The sequence below is a fragment of the Gymnodraco acuticeps genome, unplaced genomic scaffold, assembly GCF_902827175.1.
Source record: "Gymnodraco acuticeps unplaced genomic scaffold, fGymAcu1.1, whole genome shotgun sequence".
Taxonomy (NCBI): domain Eukaryota; kingdom Metazoa; phylum Chordata; class Actinopteri; order Perciformes; family Bathydraconidae; genus Gymnodraco; species Gymnodraco acuticeps.
The window spans coordinates 522,291-545,217 of NW_022992310.1; the positions used below are offsets into that span (position 1 = coordinate 522,291).

Below are 22,927 nucleotides of genomic sequence, written 5' to 3' on the forward strand. Positions count from 1 at the left end.
TTATTCACACACACACACACACACACACACACACACACACACACAGTATGAAATCAAGACATTAAAACAGGGAGAAACAAATATTAAAAGTTAAGAAAAACATTTTGTCAAATACAAAAAGACAACAAAAAACATGTAAAAATGTACCAGAAAAAACAACAACTATCTCATAAAAAAAAAAAGATACGAATAAATGGAGCCTCTTAATAAAGCTTGTAACAGACAGTGTTTTCTAATAAAGACTGTTTTCATAGCTTCATTTTTAAAAACCTACCAGATGTATTAACATTGAAAAGGTGAACCAGGGTAACAAATACATATACACATCAGTGCCGTCAGTGAACGGCTCCTTAAACCTCGCTCTCCTTTCTTTCCGGCTTCATCGGCTCCTTCTCCTCCTCCTCCTCCTCTATGTCCGGACTTCTTCTTTTATATCCTGACAAAAAACACATTAAAACCAATAAATACACACATCCCTGCAGAGATATCATATCTTCATATTTAAAATAAAACCTTTCTCTGACTGAAGTAGCGATCACCGTTTAGATTTTTATTTTGGAAACGTAGATGTTTGAGATATATCTGAAATATTGATCTCATTATTTCATTTCCCTGACAAAGTCAAATGTTACGAATAAAAAGTTCAGGTTCAGGTTGTTTATTTATTTGTACCCGTACTGTAGGTAGATTTTGTTTGCAAAGAAAAAGACAAGGGACACTAAAAACAAACAACGGACACATCTCTAATAAAAGGACGAGTAAAAAGTACAAGTATACCCTGCTCAACCAAATCTCAAAATATTTAAAAAACATTTTAAGAAGGAAAACACTAGTACAAACATGGACATTCAAAATTCATAATTAAATAAATAAATAAAAATAGGCATCTGTGAGACACTCCTATGATGTGTTAATTTGTGCAATAGCTGCTGGGATAAAACTGTTTTTATACCGCTTCGTTCTACTCTTTGGGACAACTAACCTCCGGCCCGAAGGAAAAAGCCTGAATTCCAACTATTCCAACTATTTTGATAATTGATAAAAAAAGTTTTATTCTAGCAAGAAATTCTTAAAGTACTTTTTCCAGCCTTGTAAATGTGAAGATTGAGCGTCGCGGAAATAAATAACAAATAGGCCTCAAAATAGCATTTATTAACTATTTGATAACATTCTTGACATTTACATCCACTTTTTCTGGCTTTTTCATAAACTTTGAAAACATTTCACATATTTTTGTGCTTTCATCAGAAAAAATGACTAGAACTTTTACAGATTTTTTAAAGGTGCTTCACTGAGTTTACTTTTCAAAGATTATCTTCTGATAGTCGAATAATATTTAAATACATTTTTCCTGCAGAGCTGTCTTTCAATGCTGTCTTTTGGTGAAGTGAAATACTTTCATACACAAATAAAAGGTCTGCTTGCATAAATTCACTTTTCACTTACATTCTGGACATTTATCAAATATTTTTCTGACATTTTATACATCCTTTGAGGGCATTTCACTTTAATTTATTTACGTTTACGGCACAGACACTTTGAGATCTGACCAAAAGTGAATATATTTTAATCCTGTCTGAGAAAAAGTCAGAATTCTGAAACTGGTTTGACATTTATGAAAAAAAATATTTTGACAATCAATTAGTGTTTGAATGAATTTTGCATTAAAGTCTTTAAATGCTGTTTCAGCCTCTAAAAAATTGAGACTTTCTACTTCTTCTCTGTTTTGTTTAACATATTAAAGTGAATATCTTTGGACATTTAGAGATATAACCTTGGCCTCTGTTTTATGCTATTTTATTTCTATTTCAGAAATATTTTGGATTGTTTATTTCTAGTGTCTTAATTTCTCTTATGTACATTGCTGCAATGCAAACATTTCCCAAATTGGGATCAATAAAGTACCTATCTATCTATCTATCTATCCATCTATCCATTTATCTATCCATCTATCCATCCATCCATCTATCTATCCATCTATCCATCTATCTATCCATCTATCCATCCATCTATCCATCCATCTATCTATCCATCTATCCATCTATCTATCTATCTATCTATCCATCTATCCATCCATCTATCTGAGAAACTGGGATTTTCCATATGTGATCAGTGAAAGCAGCAGAAACAGGTCTACCTCTGGACTGCAGCTTCTGGAAGTCGTGCTTCTTCCTCTTGTGGGTGCGGTCCAGGTGGATCTGGTAGGCGACCCCCGTCAGCACCAACACCCCGACCACCACACACAGCGCTGTGCTGAAGATCCACATCGCCTCCGAGGCCCGGCTGTGCACCGTGCTGCGATTCACAGAGTCTGAAAACACACAGAGAGGGCAAAGGTACACACATCCTTTACTCAAGTAGAAGTACAGATACTCGTGTTTACTCTGGTAAAAGTAGAAGTACTGACTAAACTTCTTTACTCAAGTAAAAGTAAAGAAATATGGGCTTGAAAATGTACTTAAAGGTGGGGTAGGTAATTCACTTCAGAAACACTTTTTGTTATATTCCATGGAATGCTCGTAACATCCCGATAGCAATGAATATATTAAATGCTTGGACAATAAATACATACAAAAATGTCATCTGTGGAAGCTGTGGCGCTGTAAAAAGCACGACTAATTATTTTAGCCGGCTAAAATAACTGGATGGCCTACCTGCCTGTTAGCCTTCATCTCGTGCACAAACTTATCTCGTGCCCTCATTGGTCATGCGCGTTTGTGTGTGTTGGAGGAGGGGCTCTGTAAGGAAGTCTGAAAGAAGCAAGCCCCCAGGAAGTGCGCCGGACTCTGATGAAAATATTCGCTGTGTCCAAATGGCGGTACTACAACTTCCGTATCAGCCCGTGACGTCACCCGGACCAAAACAACTTTTTCCCATTGACTAACATCGGGAAAGAGACGTCTGTAAATCAGCGGATATTTTTTTTTTAACTAAATAAACTACCCATTATGAACTATTGTATAGCCCTTATTAGAATCATTAAGTCCTTAAAGTTGTAAAATGCACTAAAAGCCGAATATAGATTTATTTTCTCTCTCCATTCATTCTAGTGAGCCAAGAGTGGGAGCTCGGGGGACGGGGTTTAAGGGGCAACTCAACTGCGCATGCTCAAACCAGGCATGAATGGTAATCTGTGACGTTTCGCTCTCTCAAAAGTTGGGCCATTTTGCATTCATGCGCCAATGAGCAGCTCTCATACTGTAGGAAAGAACGAGACCCCGTCTCCCACGCTGTATCCAGTTCTTATTATACATCCATGGTTCTTCTGCTCTGACAGCTAGGCATGATGGGTAATTTGTGACGTTTCGCTCTCTCAAAAGTTGGGCCATTTTGTCCTCATGCGCCAATGATCTCATAGGAAAGAACGAGACCCCGCCTCCTGTATCCAGTTCTTATTATACATCCATGGAAGGAAGGGGCAGATTTTTTTCAGCTGCGTACTTTCAAATTCTAGCGCACTCGAGCTGGTTTCTCCATTCTTACCTACCCTACCTTTAAAATGGGACCTATCATGCAAAATGCACTTTTGTACGTCTTTTATACATGAATATGTGTCACCGGTGTGTCAGGGAACTCACCAAGTGTCAGAAAACACAACCCTCTCTCTTTTCCTCCATACCCAAATCTCTAAAAACGGGGCTGCAACGGAGCTGATACAGATTATTCAAATATAGCATGATAAGTCCACTTTAAGTAAAAAGTACCCATAACTACCAGCTGTTTTAAAGAGTAACTGACCTCCCTTTATATTAATAGAACAATAATGTCATTGTTCAATCTCAATCTTTATTTATTTATATAGCACATTTAAAACAACCTTCAGTTGACCAAAGTGCTGTACAGGCAGTAACTACAATATTAAATAACACAATGGGAGAATTAAAAACATAATAAAAAGCACAATAACTAGAAACATATAATAAAAAAAACACATACAAATATAAAAATGTAATGTTCAACTAGTATTAAAAGCCAGTGCAAAGAGGTGAGTTTTTAGCTGCGATTTAAAAAGTTCAATAGACTCAGCAGTCCGGATATGTGCTGGGAGGCTGTTCCACAGTCTGGGAGCTGCAACACTGAAAGCCCTGTCCCCTCGGTTTTTTTTCCTGCTCCGAGGAACCACCAACATATTCTCCTGAGCTGAGCGCAATGCTCTAGCTGGAGCATGGCGGTGCAACAACTCAGACAGATAATGTGGTGCCAGTCCATGCAATGATTTAAAAACAACAAGTAAGTACTTGAACTGGATCCTGTAACTGATGTGGTCATAACGTCTCTTCCCAGTAAGAAGGCGTGCAGCCGCATTTTGGACCAGCTGCAGGCAACGGATCAAACACTTGTCAACACCAATATAGAGGGAGTTACAATAGTCTAAACGAGACATTATAAATAAGTGGATTAGCTGTTCAAATTCCTTACTAGGAAGATAGGCTTTTACCTTCCCCAGAAGCCGCAGCTGGAAGAAGCTTGTCTTGACAACTGAGCTTATCTGTTTATCAAATTTAAAACAGTTGTCAAAGATGACTCCAAGATTTCTGACAGAGGGACGGCTGTAGGAGGCTAAGGGGCCGAGTACACTATTAAAGCCATCCAGGAGTTCAGACTGTCCAAATATTATAATCTCTGTCTTGTTTTCGTTAAGAGTCAAGAAGTTGATTTCCATCCATGATTTTATGTCTTTCAGACAGCTAAGCAAGGCAATCCTAGATTCCTTATTTGCTTTTATAGGCAGGTATACCTGCAGATCATCTGCAAAGCAATGGTAAGAAATGTTATGCTTTTTAAAAATTGACCCCAGAGGTAGTAAATACAGACTGAAGAAAATGGGGCCTAGGATAGAGCCTTGTGGGACCCCATATGCTAGTGGGGCTGCAGCTGAAGAATACTGGCCAAGATACACAGAAAAGGTCTTTTCTGACAGATAGGATTGAAACCATTTTAGGACGTTACCTTTAATACCAACACACAGTTCAAGGCGTGATAAAATAATTTGGGGGTCAATGGTGTCAAAAGCAGCAGACAAATCTAAAAGCACAAGCACAGCAGAATTCCCAGAATCAGCAGTTAAAAAAAGATCATTCAAAACTCTTAGAAGAGCAGTTTCCGTGCTGTGGCGTGATTTAAAACCAGACTGAAACTTCTCTGATATGCAGTTTAAAACAAGGTGTGACTGCAGTTGCGCTTAAACCACTTTCTCTAGGACTTTAGACAGGAAGGGAAGCTTAGAAATAGGTCTAAAGTTGGAGAGAACAGAATGATCAAGGTTCTGTTTTTTTATAAGAGGCTGCACTACAGCGTGTTTAAAAAAGGTTGGAACGTAGCCTGAGGTGAGAGAGATATTTATCAAAGTTAAAATATATGACCCAATAGTATTAAAAACGTCTGGGAGGAATACTGTCAAAGAGGTATTGTGAAGGTTTCAATTTTTTAACCACATCAGATAACTCGGACAGTGAAACCAGGTCAAACTGCTCGAAGACAGCTGAGCACACAGGAGACACTGCTGGGTCTAAGGTGAGAGGAGGAGGTGAAGATCTGATGGCCAAGACTTTATCATTAAAAAATGAAAGGAACTTCTCACATAGAGTAGGTGATGGCACAACACAGGGAGAGTTACAGGGATTTAAAAGACAATTAAGAGTGGTAAAAAGGAACTGGGGCCTATTTCTGTTTTTGGACACAAGATTTGAAATAAAATGAGTTTTTGCACATTTAACAGCCCTCCGATATTCACTTAAACCGTCTCTTAGAATCCCCAAGGAGACGTGAAGTTTATCCTTCTTCCATCTCCTCTCTGCTCGTCTACATGCGCGTCTCAGGGCGCGGGTAGAGTCAGTTAACCACGGTTCAGTCACAGGTTTAGGGTGTCTGGCCGTGAATGGAGCGATCAGGTCCAGAATATCCGTGAAAGTAGAATTAAAAAGGCTGAGAATCTCCTCAGCACTGGCATCACATGAGTCATTTAACGTGGAAAGCACAGAGTCATTAAAGGCAATGAAAAACTGTGACGCTGTCAGAGGATTCAGCGCACGTAGGCGTCGCTCCGGAACGCACGAGTCAACTTGAGAGCAAGGCAGCATCATAGTAAATAACACAGGCAAATTGTTAGCTAATGAATGTTTCCATGCTGAACAACGGCAACGTTTCCATTGGTCCCTCTTCTTTAGAGAAGACCAGGACATGATGGATACACGGATCGTGTTCAAATCAATAGGCACGCAATGACTCTAAATAATAATGATCACACCACCAAACACACATTCAAACTAAAGGAACCAGCCTGTTTGGAAAATGTAAGAAGTCGAAAGTTCAGGTATTTGTGTTCAACATGTAAGAAGTCGAAAGTACAGGTATTTGGGTTCAACATGTAAGAAGTAAACGTAAAAAGTCGTCAGAAAAAGAAGTAGTGGAGTAAAGTACTGATACCAGAAAAATGTACTTAAGTACAGTAACAAATTATTTATACTCCACTACAAATTATTTATACTCCACTACTACCTCTTTTGAAAACACACAGAAAACAGAAACACCTTAACATGTGGTCACTAAACCAGAATTCATTCATTTGTCCCGTAACAGGGAAATGTACGTTATAACTACAGCAGATAGTGCCGATACAGGAAAGAGACTTACATATTAAAACATCTAAAAGTAAGCACACCTTATTAATAATAAAAACACAATAAGTAAAACAAATAACAGGTAAGTACACCATGGTGTTCAGGAGGTTAGTTGTCCCAAAGTGTAGAACCAAGCAGTATTTATTTATTAACTTTGAATGCCAATGTTTGTACAATTGTTTTTTAAATGTGTTTAGATGTGACACCTGAGCAGTGTGTACTTTTATTAGAGATGTGTCTGTTGTTTTTAGAATGCGTGTCAGGATGGATCCCTTGTCTTTTGATCTGCAAACTAAATCTACCTACGGGTACAAATAAATAACCTGAACCTGAATTCTTCTTGCTTGAGAGACGTTTACTGGTGCCCCAGAGGCAGTTTTAGTTTGACTTTCTGTAATTACAAGAGGCTATGAATGACAAAAATCTGGTCATTTACAAGATTGTTGGGCCTCAACATCTGATATTAGAACCATTAATTGCTTGCTTGTCCTCTAACTTAGTTTCTGAATGACTTTCTGCCGTTAAAGTCGACTCACAGGAGCTGGAGGAGAGGGTCTCGTTGAGTTTGGGGTTCTCCACGATGCAGGTGACGCCGACGTCTTTGGAGAGGTTGACGGTGAGGCGGCTGCTGATGTTGAACAGCTGGGTGTCGGGGAGGGGTGTAGTGATGGTGGTCACGGCGCCCGGGGGGGAGTACTCCTTGTTGTTGATGAGCCAGGACAGAGTGGGTGCAGGGAAACCCCCGCTGGACTCACAGGAAAACACCGCCTCCCCCCCTCCATGCTTTGACTCCTCCCTCTGCAGCAGGGGGGTGCTGAAACTGGCTGCAAACACACACACACACACACTTAGCTGCTCTTTATATGTCACATTGCTGGATTAAAATGTCTACCGGATCCATGTTATATATATATATATATATATATATATATATATATATATATACTTGGAAACTTACAACAACAACAATTTTTCATTATTTGTGACTGATTTTTGTGACTAATATTTATTTATTAGAATTCATTTTGAGGAAAATATTCCAGATATAACCCATGACCAGTACATGCAATCTTCTTGAGGACATATCCTTAAGTCCTAACAGTAGGTAAGTATACATGACGAATAAAAAAAGACTATTTACTTTTACATGAGCAACTGTTAGCCTTTTAGCTTGTAGCATTCCTGCATGTGTCCATTGGAGAAACACCAATTTTTTTACGCAGTCATTTAATTGGTTTTAATCAGCGGTATAGGATACGTTTTGGTGAGAAGGAGACATCTTTAATCATGAACACTGAAATAATCCTAACTTGTAGAATCAGAATCGGTTTTATTATTAGGTTTTATTAAGGAGGTTTACGAGGAATTTGCTTTGGTGTTAATGGTGCATACAAAGACACAGAAATAATAATACTTTTTAGTTTGAAAGACTATTATAAAAGCTATTTTAAAAACGATTGTGACTGATAAAATAACAACAATATTAATACTAAAAATAAATATGTAAGAAACTGGGATGTGCTTTTATTCTATTTTTGATGAATTTGTTAATTTGCAAATGTAATTATATTCTTATTTTGTACTTTAAACTGATGTCTAGTAACTGCACACTTTACATTATTTTGTAATCTGCCATATGTCTAATCTTGGGAAATGTTCAGTTGTGTTTGTGTAATGTGATAAATGTAAAAAATCGAGTGAAATAAAAAACAATATGCTTTAATGAAAGTGGAGAGCTGTGCAGATTTCAAAAGAGTGTGGAGCAGAGATTGTTGTGCAGGATTTCCAGTGTTAAAAAGAGCCAGATATTGATATTGCTGTATCTGACAGTGTAGGAGCCAAAATTCTGTGTTAGCCTGTGTTTATAGTTATATTATCTTCATTATTTGTTAACACCACACACCCATGTGATTGTCACATGGGTGTGGTTAATGGTATTTAGGGCACCTGTGTATGTGGAGGTTTGGTAGCAGGACAAAGGGGGTGAGTTTAGCTCTGATATCTTTTGTTGACGGTATGATTCTGTTTGTTTATCCTTGAAACGTCAAGTTCAGTACAGACTTGATTATTTATACGCGTCACATCAATGAGTGAAGTTTAGCCTCAGAGCGGCCGTATTCAATGGGAATATAGCCGCAACAGACAGTGTCACTGACCTGCAGTCTGCAGACAGACGCTGCACAGCTCCGAGCTGCTGTTCCCCCCGGAGGTTTCCACCAGACTGAAGTGGGTGTTGTTCTCCGAGGCTGCCACGCTGGGCAGCTGCAGGGAGAAGTTCCCCGAGAGCGAGGCGTCCTCCGGGGTGGAGAACCTGCTGACGCTCCACTCCTCCACCTCTCCATCCTCCCTCCACACCGACCGCAGCACCACCTCCTTCCCCCGCCGCCACGCGATGGACAGGTTCACGGAGGTCAACAACTGGGGGAGGAAACAGGAGAGGGAGATGGGACGGCCCACCAAACCCAGTACACACTCCTCCTCTGTGGGGGGGGGGGGGGGGGGGGCGATAATGATAAAGTATTACAAATCATAAATATCCCTGGGGGGAAATTCACTTCAGGTGCTCCATTTGCGAATGTGTAAAACATATAATAATAATAGATTTATTTTGTAAGCGCTTCTACAGGTGCTCAAAGTCGCTTTACAGAGATAGTGAAAAGAAAAGCACAACAAATAAATATAGTTGAAGTCAAATTAAAATCAAGCAATACAACAACAACAACAACAACAACAACAACAACAATCACACATTCAAAGCCAGATTGAAGAGGTGAGTTTTTGTAAGTTTGTTTAAGGTTGTAAGGTCAGTGCAGTCTCTGATGTGTGGGAGTGATACAATGAAATAACATAAAATACAATTATTAAATATCATATAGTATAATATAAAATACTATAATCAGAGGTGGGAAAAGTACTAAGATCTTGTACTTGAGTAAGAGTAGAAGAACCAGAGTGCAGGAATACTCTGTTACAAGTAAAAGTCCTGCAATCAAAATGTTACTCAAGTAAAGTACAAAAATATTGGCATCAAAATATATTTAAAGTACCAAAAGTAAAAGTAGTAATTGTGCAGATTGGTCGGGACGGCCCACCAAACCCAGCACACACTCCTCCTCTGGGAGTCGGGAATAAGGAGAAATAATAATAATATTAATAATACATTTAATTTCTAAGCGCTTTTTCAGGTGCTTAAAGATACTTTACAGTGGTGATAAAAAGGAAATACAATAAAATACAAATATTAAAACAGCAACACAACATAATTCACACATTAAAAGCCAGTCTGAAGAAGTGTGTTTTGGTCAGTGTTGTGAAGGTGGCAAGCATAAGAAATTTACTTCAGTTGCTCCATTTGAGAATGTGTAAAACATAACACAAATTACAATTATATATAATATAATATAGCATAACATAATACAATATATTATCAACCAACCACCAACCAAGGTAATGCTCTTTTCTAAAGCTAAAAAGACACCAGAGCCTGTTTTAGATATTGTACGCAAGGAATAAAACTTGAAGTGGTTACCTGTTATAAATACCTTGGTATCTAGCTTGATGATTGTCTCACTTTTAAACTTCATGTCAATAACCTGCTTAAAAAACTGAGGGTTAGGCTAGGTTTATTCTACAGGAACAAGTCCTGTTTCTCGCTTGAGGCCAGGAAAAGTCTCTGTGACCTTTTTACCTGCTGGACTATGGTGATTTGATGTATATGAATGCACCTGCCCATTACCTGGTTAAGTTAGATGCTGCGTATCACAGTGCACTTTGTGAAAAACAAAGTATTAACCCATCACTGTACCCTGTATGCAAGGGCAGGTTTGCCTTCGCTAACTGGGAGGCTCAGTCACTGGTACATTTTTATATACAAAGCCATGTTAGGGAAACTTCCATCCTACATCTGCTCCCTGATCTCACGGCGAATTGTAAGTGGCTACTGCCTGAGATCACATGCTGTGGTTTTATTAAATGTGCCAACTGCTAGGACTGTCTTAGGGAAGACAGCTTTTAGATGCGCAGCTCCTCTGTCATGGAATAGTCTGCAATTGAAATGGAAAATGAGCAATCTGGTGCCAGTAAATGTTTTTAAAGCTCGGTTGGATGTTACTCAATCGGAAGCTGTTGGTACCTGTTCATGTGGATAGTTATGTAAATTGTAATCCCTGTAATGATGCTGTAAGATGTCCTTTTGTTGTTCTGTTTAGCCTATATTGTTTATGTTTCATGTGGAACCTACTTGAGCAGGTCTGCCTTGAAAAAGAGATCAATGATCTCAATGGGATTCACCTGGATAAATAAAGGTTTGAAATTAAATGAAATGAATATAACATAATATGGTATATAGTATAATCAGAGGTGGAAGAAGTACTCAGATCTTGTACTTGAGTAAAAGTAGAAGTACCAGAGTGTAGGAATACTCTGTTTCAAGTAAAAGTCCTGTATTCAAAATGTTACTCATGTAAAAGTACAAAAGTATCAGCATCAAAATATACTTAAAGTACCAAAAGTAAAAGTAGTCATTGTGCAGATTGGTCCATTTCAGAATAATATATATGATGTGTTTTATAATGATTGATCATTAAAGTGTTCTCAAAGCTGGTAAAGGTGCAGCTAGTTTGAACGACTTTGTATACTGCAGGGTAGCTGGTGAATTTACTCCAGGTGGAACTAAAGTCTGATTTAAGAGCTGATTATATTTCACATCATTCATCCACATCTGTAAAGTAACTAAAAGTATTAAATACACTTAGTGGAGTAAAAGTACACTTTTTACCTCAGAAAAGTAGCAAAATAGTGAAAAACTCAAAGTACAAGTAACTCAACATACAGTGGAGTATAGGAACATCTTAGTTACTTCCCACCTCTGAATATATATATTAGAGAGCTCACCCCCGCAGCAGCAGACAGGCAGCAGCAGCAGCAGGAACAGAGTCCTCCAGCCCGCAGCTGACCTCTCCCTCTGAGGGACAGTCCGGGAGATAAACACCAGAAACCTCTCCGGAAATAGTTTCCTCTTTACTCTGGAAAACGCAGTAAGGTCCATTCCCAACAGGAAAATTCACTTCTCTATTGTCAGGTGATACACACACACCTTCCCTCAGTGTGAGGTTGTGTCAGCATGCTGCAGCTTGTTGGTCCATTCCTGAGCTCCGCTTTAAATAAATACCTTTGATAATATGAATATAATAAACGGCTAGCATGTATGTTCACTCACAGAAACACCTGTAAATCCCTCTCAGTGTGCATCGCCATACATCTGGACAGGCTATATATGGAGCTCTGGCTACCTGTCTGACTCGTTTTGACGTCACGCGGCCACACCCATGCGCCTGCGTAATAATTATGGTGATGATGCACGAGATGAACGTGCACACCTTCCATCTGATATTCAAATGACAAAATATTAATCCTTTCAAATGTGTATTTTTGCAACAACTAAAAAGTGAATTTTAAAACAATTTACAAAATATATCAAGATAATATATTTTATTTCAACAATTATTTATAAATTGCCAAAGGTTAATCTTAAAAGTATTCTAAAAAGTAAATTATGTATTTCTGACTCGTGTTGTACTTTCCAACTATTACCCACTTTCTTTGCATTGGATGTAATGAGCCCAAAGCTAAAGTAAATTGTTTTTAATTGACTTTTTATTCTGATATTAATGTAATTATTTACTCCACCAGAACTTTAATATTGAATATAACACCTACACTTTTTGTAACTATGATAACAAATCGTTAAAAACATGTATTAAGGGTTAGGCCTTATTTATAAATCATCAGGATCTTTCTGGCATGTATATTATTTAATTTCATATAATTGTTGTTGTTGTTGATGTTTAAGGGTTCTCGTTAAATACATAGAAAACAATACAATTATATTTTTCCAAATAAATACATCCTACTATTATCAAATAATACATTTTCTTATGTGAACATTTTAAAACATTTGTAATTATTAATTAACCCAAAAAAAAAACAATGATACCAGAAATACCCTTCCTCCTCCAGCACGTGGCAGTGTGGCTCTGCAGGTTACTATCATCCACATAGAAGAAGAAACACCCCTACTGCGCATGCTATACAATGGCTGTGAAGTAGCATGTTTTCTGTGAGTTTGTTTATGAGTTACTTAGATATGAATATATAAAGTTGACTGTATAAAATGTCATAATGACAGCACTGAGGAGGATCTTCTCCCGCCTGCCCCCCCTCCCTCTGCTGCAGGGACCCCCTCGCGCACACCGAGCCGCGTGCACACTGCTTCATGCTGCAGGTAAGGACATGCCATACAGGTCACTGTGTAAATGTGACATTTGTAAATGTAAAACCCCTAATAACAATGTATGTAGTTCAAACCAAATATATATGAGTCCTGTGCATGTGTGGAAAATCTGATATTCAAATGTACCTTTCTCCTGTTTCCACCAAAAGCAAAATAAGTACATTTGAAAAATACTGTATTATTTTATCTTTTTCTGCATAGGCCTATTTAAGATGTTCCCTTAATTTCCTCTTACTACCATTACAGTATAAATATATAGCCAAAGTGTAGGACCCAACATGCTTATTTTGCCATTGTTTATTATAATGTTTGTTTACAAGACACACAGTTATAATTGGTCACTTCCGGCAGTTATCACCTGTCTGTGGTGTAAGGTATTTACTCCACCTGTTGTGTGCTGGGCGTATGTGGAAGACAAAGAGGGTGAGCTAGGATATGTTTGGGTCCTGAAAAGAAGATTATTTATGTTATTATGTCTCCATTAAACATCAAGAACAACAACAACAACCACAGCACGGACTTTTATTGCAGTGAGTCAAAGTGAGGAGACCCGTTTAGCCTCTCAGCAGCATAACTCAATGGGAGTTTTGTTGCTACACACACACACACACACACACACACACACACACACACACACACACACACACACACACACACACACACACACACACACACACACACACACACACACAGACTGATTTTCCCATTGTGTGATTAATAAAGTGTGTCAAATCTGCCTCCATACACAGGACACAGAAGCTCCTCTCAGGTGCAGGGAGCAGCTGCAGGAAGCTCCTCTGTGTTCAGAGGCTTCTCACTGTCCTCCTCCTGCAGGGGGCGGGACTCTGATGAGTTCAGGGTCAGAGGTCAGCAGCAGGAGGAGGAGGAGGAGGAGGAGGGGGATGAAGATGATCTCCTGGATGACGGGGAGGTGGAGGAGCTGTTCCTGGATTACGCTCCTGCAGGCCTCGCTCCGGGTCAGCAGCTCAAAGTGTTCATCGTGCATCCTGATGTGAAGTGGGGGAGCAGGAAGCAGCACCTGACCACAGGTAACTCACAGAGTGGGGGGGTACCTATATAAAGAGGTACAGCACAGTGCTGCACCATCGGTGTCTGATTTATTAAAACAACAACCTTGTAACTGAGAAACACTTAAATGCTACATTTCAAATAATAATAATAGATTAATTTTGTTAGCGCTTTTACAGGTGCTCAAAGACGCTTTACAGATATAGTGTTTACAATCCATCACTACATTCATGGAAAACCAATTTTAACATAATGCAATAACTAAGACGACATTAGTTGCATTGAACTGATCTTTTTAATAAGTTGTACTTACAATGTAGTGAGACACATGGGCTTTGTTATTCTCAGTGACAGGAAGGCCACTGCAGTTATTACACTTCACGTTTTGAAATATGTGTAACTGTTAATATAAAACCCACACTGCTCAAAATTCGTTGTTTTTTTCATTAACATAAAATAAATCTCACGTACCCCCTGCAGTACTCCAACGTACCCCTAGGGGTCCGCGCACCCCCATTTGAGAACCACTGCTCTATGGTATCAGTGTTTCCCAAAGCCAAAACATTTCCCATAATCTCTCAAAAATATTATTTTCACTGTGATGGAAGAGTAAAAGAAACCAGAAATATTCCCATTGGAAGAACCAGATGTTTATTTTCCTTTTCCAAAACAAAGAAAACCTCAGAATAGATTTAGATGTTGATTTAACAGCTAATAATTGTATCTCTACAGCAGTGTTTCTCAAACTTTTTCATACCAAGGACCACTTAACCAATAAAAAAACACTCGCGGACCACCTAACTCCACAAATATCAAAAAACACATCGTTTTTCTTGAACAGATTACAAATCGCCTGAAAATGGTACAAACAAGTGGCAACATGTGTGATGAAGGTGTTGCGCTGGGCTATATCATGAAACTTAACCTCGCTCCATTGTGGAGATATTCCCGCGAGAGTGCGGAAAACTGAAATTTATTTATTTATTTCAAATGTGAAATGTTACCAATATACTCACGGACCACTAGGGGGCGCTCACGGACCACACTTTGAGAAGCACTGCTCTACAGCATTGAGTGTACTACTGTGGGGTTTTAGTATGATCTTGTTCTCTGTGCAGCTGGGCTGATGATGGCGGAGGCCGAGGGTCTGGTGAACACGCTGGAAAACTGGAGGGTCGTTGATAAGATCGTCCTCTCCACCAAAACTCCAGAGAAGAAGAAGATATTTGGAAAAGGGAACTTCCAGCTTCTGGCAGGTAACATCTGCTCCCTCTGTACGCTCTGTAAATCTGGGAAGTAAAACATCTGATAGCTTTCACTTCCTCCTCAGACAAAATCAGACGAACAGCAGGAATCAACGCCGTGTTTGTGAACGTGGAGCGCCTCTCTCCTGGGGCGGAGGTGAACCTTTGCTCACACTCATTCACATCCATGCACAACACTAACACTGCTCTTTTATTTTAATTCAAATATATTGTACTTTTCTAACCTTTGTCTTGTGACATTTCTTTGCTATTTTTTATTTAACGGTCACCTATGATGCTATTTTTAGGCAATAGCATAGGTCTCAGACATATACAAATATATAAAAAACATGTCTATGAAGTGTTTTGCTCAAAATACCAAACAGATCACCCATTCTAGCCAAGCCTCATATCCCTCTATTTCACTTCCTGTTTCAAAAGTGCTGATTTGGGTATAAAGCTTTAAAAAATAAATAATAAAAAAAAGGGGGGGTCTGAGCTCATGCGGGACCCGGCAGCTACTGTCTAAACTAAATGCTGCCGTGATGAAACGCCATATCATGGATTATCAAGGATTCTCTCTGAAACAGTATGGAGCTGAAAGGCTTTCTCTCTCGCCGGTTATACCACAAGGTGAGTTCCTTTTTACTTCCTGCTTCTTCACACACATGCTCTCCAGTACAGGTTAGCTCTGAGTGTTAGCGATGCTAATGTAAACACCGACCATATTACGTCCAAAACAGTCGGGCATTGTTTCTGATAGCAACGTTTCTGATTGGGCCGTGGGTCCACATTTCAGATATTACGTCATATCGGACTCAAATCTGGATCAGCTCCGTTGTTCCCCATTTTTAGAGGTTTGGGTACGGAGGAAAAGAGAGAGGGTTTTATTTTCTGACGCTGCGTGAGTTCCCCGACACACCGGGGACACATGGTTATGTATAAAAGACATCAAAAAGGGCATTTTGCATGATAGGTCCCCTTTAATTGATGTGATTTTTAAAGCCGTTTTTATGTTAAGCACAAAAACAACAAAGCAATTCCTTGTATGGGAAAACCTACTTGAAGAGCAATGAATAAACAACTTAATGAATATTAAAGCTACAATGATAAGTCAACATTTTAAAGTATTAGCATATTTAAATTCTGCAGTTTCTTACTCATTTGTTTTATAGAAGCAGTTCCGCTGTGGGAGCCAAATAATAAATATCAAATCAGATTTTTTCTACGTTGTAAAACTGTTTTGTTAACCAGCTTCTCTTGCTGTCTTTAAGGGAAAGCTTCTTCCTGACTGCAACGAGCTGAGAGTTTTAAACTAATTAATGAGTCAATCTACAGAAAATTATCAACACTTATTTGTTTGGGAGGCGTGTGGCGCAGTGGATAGAGCCTTGGTGTTGAGATCAGGGGGTCACAGGTTCCAACCCCACTGCAGTCAGCATGTCGTTGTGTCCCTGGGCAAGACACTTCACCCCAAATTGCTCCTGTGGGGATTGCCCACAGTATTGAGTATGGAAGTCGTTTTGGATAAAAGCGTCTAACAAGTGACATGTAATGTTTGTTGTATGCATCTGCTTTGTAAATATTGAGTTTTTCTGACTTAAGGGATTGGCATTTCTTAATATTTTCTGACCAAACAATGAATGAAGTAAATCATTTGACGGATGAATTGATAATAAAAGCCATTTGACTCCACACAGCGGGAGTTTGAGGAGGCGTGGGGGGTGAAGGTGTTCGACAGATACTCCGTGGTCCTGCACATCTTCCGCTGCAACGCCCGGACTAAAGAGGCAAAGCTACAGATCTCTCTGGCAGAAATCCCTTTGTTAAGGTACATTTCACACTCAAAATGTCCCTTTTTTAATTAAGTGTTTCTGTTTCCGAAATGTAATTTAATCGGTCTTTATTTTACGGTGGCAGATCTCGTCTGAGAAATGAAATGGCAAACTTGGATCAGCAGGGCGGAGGCTCCAGATACATCGGAGGCTCAGGTAACATCACTGAGATGAATGGAGGCTCACACACACACACACACACACACACACACACACACACTCACACCAACAGTCACACACACACTCACACCAACACACACACTCACATACTCACACACACATCAACACACACACTCACACACACACTCACACCAACACTCCCACCAACATATACTCATACACACACACACACACACACACACACACACACACACACACTCACACCAACACACACACTCTCACACACTCACACCAACAGTCACACCAACATACACACTCACTCACACCAAAACACACACACATACTCACACACACATCAACACACACATACACACACACTCACACAACACACACACTCACCAACACTCACACACACACAAACACTCACACCAACATATACTCACACACACACTCACACCAACACTCGCACACACTCACACACACACATCTGTCTGGATGTTAGTGATGAACTCTGGGATGTCCCCCCCCCCTGCAGGAGAGACTCTGCTGGAGGTGCAGCAGCGTCTGCTGAAGGAGAGAGAGATGAAGATCCGATTGGCTCTGGAGAAACTCCGCAGGAAGAGGAAGCTGCTGCGCTCTCAGCGGAAACACAAAGAGTTCCCCGTCGTCTCCGTGCTCGGATACACCAACTGTGGTGAGAGGATGTACAAAGGCAGGCTCTGTTTGGGAATACATTACAGTGTACAGAATACAGGAGAAATATGGACGCGGGGAAACAGCTAAATAAATACATAAATAAACATCTGACAACACAGGTTCTCAAATATCGGTTAAATAATTAGAATTATTACTCAAAGATAATGGCACTAGAATAAATATAATTATTGCATTACATATAATAAATATAATTATTGCACTTGAATGACAGTTTTTAATGCTCTAAAATAAACTGCCTTAATTCCACAAAAATAAATGTAATAATTTCTATAGACTATATCTAATCAATGCACTAGAATACAATGTTATTTAAGGCACAAGGAAAAAACTATAATTATAGCACATAAATTGATTATGTATTATTGATTCACTAGAATAAATAATAATTATCGGACTAGAATACATGTACATAATGTACTTAAATAAATACATGTAATTAATCTTGTAAAATAAATGTAGTTATTGCACTAGAATTACAGGTTTAAATATCCTAATTCTGGGAATTGAAAAGAAAACAACTCTTACTACTTTTACTACACTGTAACTTTTATTCATGTACCTGTGTTATTCGTGTTTTATTATCTTTGCTTTTTAATGTTTCTAATGTGTTTTATGCTCTTAATGTCTTTCATTTTTGTAAAGCACTTGCCTTGTGTTGAAAAGAGCTATATAAATAAACGTTTTCCCTCCATGGTGTGTGCAGGAAAGACGACCCTGATCAAGGCTCTGACGGGGGACAGGGGTCTGCAGCCCAGAGACCAGCTGTTCGCCACGCTGGACGTGACGGTGCACGGCGGCCTGCTGCCCTGCAGGATGCCCGTCCTCTACGTGGACACCATCGGCTTCCTGTCGCAGCTGCCCCACCTGCTCATCGACTCCTTCTCCGCCACGCTGGACGACATCAAGCACTCGGTGTGAGAGTCCAGCCAGGGGTCAGAGGAGAAGAAGCAGTGTGATTTATTTTATTTTAAAGGTCACCTGTTGTGCAAAATCCACTTCTTCATGTCTCTTCTACATCAACATGTGTCCCCTCTTCTCCATGTCTCTTCTACATCAACATGTGTCCCCTCTTCTTCATGTCTCTTCTACATCAACATGTGTCCCCTCTTCTTCATGTCTCTTCTACATCAACATGTGTCCCCTCTTCTTCATGTCTCTTCTACATCAACATGTGTCCCCTCTTCTTCATGTCTCTTCTACATCAACATGTGTCCCCTCTTCCTCATGTCTCTTCTACATCAACATGTGTCCCCTCTTCTTCATGTCTCTTCTACATCAACATGTGTCCCCTCTTCTTCATGTCTCTTCTACATCAACATGTGTCCCCTCTTCTTCATTGTCTCTTCTACATCAACATGTGTCCCCTCTTCTTCATGTGTCTTCTACATCAAACATGTGTCCCCTCTTCTTCATGTCTCTCTACATCAACATGTGTCCCCTCTTCTTCATGTCTCTTCTACATCAACATGTGTCCCCTCTTCTTCATGTCTCTTCTACATCAACATGTGTCCCCTCTTCTTCATGTCTCTTCTACATCAACATGTGTCCCCTCTTCCTCATGTCTCTTCTACATCAACATGTGTCCCCTCTTCTTCATGTCTCTTCTACATCAACATGTGTCCCCTCTTCTTCATGTCTCTTCTACATCAACATGTGTCCCCTCTTCTTCATGTCTCTTCTACATCAACATGTGTCCCCTCTGTGGAAAGAGACTCTGAAAGTTTCAGGAACAAAGATTCTCTCTCTTTTTGATCCATTTCTATAAAAACCTGTCTGAAAATGAGCTGATCAGATTTTGGCCACTTTATGATGTCATAACGATTTTTTTGTCTTGTGTAACCATTAGCCAATCACCAACCAAGGTAACCCCCCCCCCCCCCCCCCCCCCCCCCCCCCCCCCACCTTATCACCTGAATCTCCTCCTAGAGCACCATTGTGTTCTTTGTAACCAAATCTCTCTCAGAGGGGCGTGGGGAGGGGCTCCTTATTTTCATCTAAAGTAACAGACAGAGAATCAGCACTTTGGAAACAGGGCTGAAACAGAGGGGATTATGGGTAATGCTGCAATGATTTGTTTGGTGTTTGTATATATCTGAGACCTATAATATATTGATGAAAAACAGTATAATAGGGGACCTTTAAATGTCTCCTGCAGGATCTGTTGGTGCACGTCAGAGACATCAGTCACCCGGAGACAGAGAACCAGAAGCAGAACGTTCTGAGCGTCTTGAAGAACCTGCAGACCCCCGAGCGGCTGATGAGCTCCATGATCGAAGTGCACAATAAAATCGACCTTGTTGACAAGTAAGAGAATAAAACTGATATCCAAACACTTTTTAAGATCTTTTAAGAATTGAAAATAAGATGCAAAATAGTTTTTTTTTTTAAAAGCAGAAAAAAAGGAAAGGAAACATAACTGTCTAATTGTAAGCCAATAAGATCTACACTGAACAAAAATATAAACGCAACACTTTTGTTTTTGCTCCCATTTTTCATGAGATGAACTCAAAGCTCTAAAACATTTTCTATTTACACAAAATAACCATTTCTCTCAAATATTGTTCACAAATCTGAAAGAATCTGTGATAGTGAGCACTTCTCCTTTGCCGAGATAATCCATCCCACCTCACAGGTGTGGCATCAAGATGCTGATTAGACAGCATGATTATTGCACAGGTGTGCCTTAGGCTGGCCACAATAAAAGGCCACTCTGAAACGTGCAGTTTTGCTTTATTGGGGGGGTCTGGGGGGGTCCGAAAACCAGGCAGTATCTGGTGTGAGGGGTAGGGGTAGGTTTAGGGTATTGTTGTGAATCGAGTGGCCCATGGTGGTGGTGGGGTTATGGTATGGGCAGGCGTATGTAATGGACGACAAACACAGGCCACTCGATTCACAACATTACCCTAACCCTACCTCTACCCCTCACACCAGATACTGACTGGTTTTCGGACCCCCCCAATAAAGCAAAAATGCACGTTTCAGAGTGGCCTTGAAATGGTTATTGTGTGTATATAGAAAATGTTTTAGATCTTTGAGTTCCTCTCATAAAAAATGGGAGCAAAAACAAAAGTGTTGCGTTTATATTTTTGTTCAGTGTAAGTACTAAGGTTTCCTTGCATCACAAACTGGATATTAAATACCATCTTTACAGAAAATATACCAAAAACTAAGACAATGACTCCAGATAACTATTGGAGACATAACAATTAGTTGTCATAAGTTTACATTCATGGGTATACATCGGTTTATTGCCCCTTGGTTCGTGTGTGTTCTGAATGAATACGGTCACCTTGAGGATAATACTGTCTCTAATAATAAAGTATTTTCCGTCAGTTATGAGTGCCTGGAGCCCGACGTGCTGCCCATCTCCGCTCTGACGCAGCGAGGCCTCGACCAGCTGAGTGTGGCGGTGGAGGAGGAGATCCTGAAGTCCACGGGAAAACACATTTTAGATCTGAAAGTCGACCTCAGCTCTCCTCAGTTAAGGTGAGAGATGATTATTTAAGAATAGTGTAAAGAGGACAAATTCTGCTCATTTTCAGGTTCATATAAGTATGTAGTGTCTCTACTGTGACCTGTCTTCAAAAAGCTCTTTATTTCTCTCATACTGCCTGTGCTGCAGCACCTCTTTTCACCCTCTGTCTGAAACCAGAGCCCAGTCTGCTCTGATTGGTTAGCTGGCCGGCTCTGTTGTGACTGGTCAACCGCTTAGAGATGTTTATGTTTATTAAGGATCCCCATTAGCTTTTGCTCTTGACAAAAGCTACTCTTCCTGGGGTCCGACACTTAAAACAATACAACAACATTCAAGACATCACCAATATCAATATCAATCTCAGCCAAGGATGAGTGCACAAGACACCCACCAGTACAAAGCATGAGATCAAATTCAATTAGGGTTCACAGCTCACAAGGGTACATGGTCATTAGTAGATGGCCCTTCAATCTCTTCTTGAAAGAGGCTCTGGACTCTATTTCAGCAAGTTAGTAATAATAATAATACAGCTGAGTGTAATAGCGAAATATATTTCATTTTTCAGATGTCGTAAGAGATAACGTACAATGTGGTGTTTTTTAACTAGTAAATGTTTCCGTATAATACATTTGCTCTGTGTTAGTAAGATATATTTCTCAACTTAGTGTCTGGGCCCCAAATATTAAGCTTCAGATTACATTGTCCTATTTCACATATCTAATGTGAATTAGATTGTTAATTTGTGAATTCAACATGTATATTTTCTACTTTCTTGTTTATTTCTTGTATTTACATTTTTATTGTATAATGCCATGTATTTTTTTGCTTCTGCAACACAAACATTTCCCAAATTAGGATCAATAAAGTACTATCTTATCTCTTATCTCTAACTTCCGTCTTATGATTGTATTTCTAACTGTTTCTGGATAAATGAGTTGAATATCTGATGTTTCTGTCCTCAGCTGGCTGTATAAGGAGTCCACGGTGCAGGACGTGGCGGTGGATGCAGACGACGGCTCGGCGGTAGTGAACGTCATCATTAGCGCCGCGGCTTATGGACGCTACAAGAAACTGTTCACTGATAAAGGCAGATAAAAGAGGGGGGGGACTTCCAGCTCCAACACAAATGCAAAAGAAGCAAGAGGGAAACAATAAAGGGAGAGTGAGCTTCAGGACAGTATTTGGCGCTGACCCTTTCCCTCATAGGACCGCCGTAACCTATTGACTTTTCATTTGTGAAACAGGTGGGGGGAAAAGTCATCAGGATCATGTTTCGTTATCATTTTGGTCACCAGAGTGCACCACTACCCTATGTGTTAAATACTAAGAGTTCATGTTTTTTTCCCGGTAATAGAAGAATACATGAAACTACTGTTTTGACTGGAAAAAATAGCGGCTCTGGGAGCAAAACTATTTTTTACGGATTTAATATCCTGGTTACATTTGATTTTTCACCTGTTCCTAAGACATAAAGACAAGAGAGACAACCAGCCAGATCAGACTTGCCTCTCGAGAGCTTCTTTAGAAAATTGTACTTGAATGTATTTGTTCTGTATTTATTGTACAGTATAATAAAAATATTTAACAATATAATT

The 22,927-nt window shown here is 39.6% G+C and overlaps 2 protein-coding genes across 2 annotated transcripts; one reads left to right on the top strand and one right to left on the bottom strand.

Annotated features, from left to right (window-relative positions):
* Positions 1 to 14: 14 nt before the first annotated feature.
* LOC117541132 (ICOS ligand-like) lies at positions 15 to 11,924 on the bottom strand. The gene is made up of 5 exons (XM_034208259.1): positions 11,514 to 11,924; positions 8,777 to 9,100; positions 7,157 to 7,444; positions 2,138 to 2,311; positions 15 to 436 (listed from the first exon to the last, which is right to left on the bottom strand). Exons 1-5 carry the CDS (start codon positions 11,665 to 11,667, stop codon positions 351 to 353), a joined length of 1,026 nt encoding a protein of 341 aa, XP_034064150.1. The 5' UTR covers positions 11,668 to 11,924; the 3' UTR covers positions 15 to 350.
* A 767-nt stretch (positions 11,925 to 12,691) lies between these two features.
* gtpbp6 (GTP binding protein 6 (putative)) lies at positions 12,692 to 22,922 on the top strand. The gene is made up of 11 exons (XM_034208240.1): positions 12,692 to 12,903; positions 13,662 to 13,961; positions 15,060 to 15,197; positions 15,272 to 15,342; positions 16,886 to 17,016; positions 17,106 to 17,176; positions 17,676 to 17,834; positions 18,561 to 18,769; positions 20,013 to 20,161; positions 21,191 to 21,343; positions 22,295 to 22,922. Exons 1-11 carry the CDS (start codon positions 12,801 to 12,803, stop codon positions 22,425 to 22,427), a joined length of 1,617 nt encoding a protein of 538 aa, XP_034064131.1. The 5' UTR covers positions 12,692 to 12,800; the 3' UTR covers positions 22,428 to 22,922.
* Positions 22,923 to 22,927: the final 5 nt, after the last annotated feature.

Bases quoted from the DNA above. Each gene is read 5' to 3' on its own strand.
- LOC117541132 (XM_034208259.1), bottom strand. From the start codon at position 11,667: ATGGACCTTACTGCGTTTTCCAGAGTAAAGAGGAAACTATTTCCGGAG. The intron at 7,445-8,776 runs GTCAGTGACACT...GTGTGTTTGCAG, and splicing joins CGTCTGTCTGCAGACTGCAG to CCAGTTTCAGCACCCCCCTG. The intron at 2,312-7,156 runs GTGAGTCGACTT...GTGTGTTTTCAG, and splicing joins GACCCTCTCCTCCAGCTCCT to ACTCTGTGAATCGCAGCACG.
- gtpbp6 (XM_034208240.1), top strand. From the start codon at position 12,801: ATGACAGCACTGAGGAGGATCTTCTCCCGCCTGCCCCCCCTCCCTCTG. The intron at 12,904-13,661 runs GTAAGGACATGC...CTCCATACACAG, and splicing joins CACACTGCTTCATGCTGCAG to GACACAGAAGCTCCTCTCAG. The intron at 15,198-15,271 runs GTAACATCTGCT...CTTCCTCCTCAG, and splicing joins GAACTTCCAGCTTCTGGCAG to ACAAAATCAGACGAACAGCA.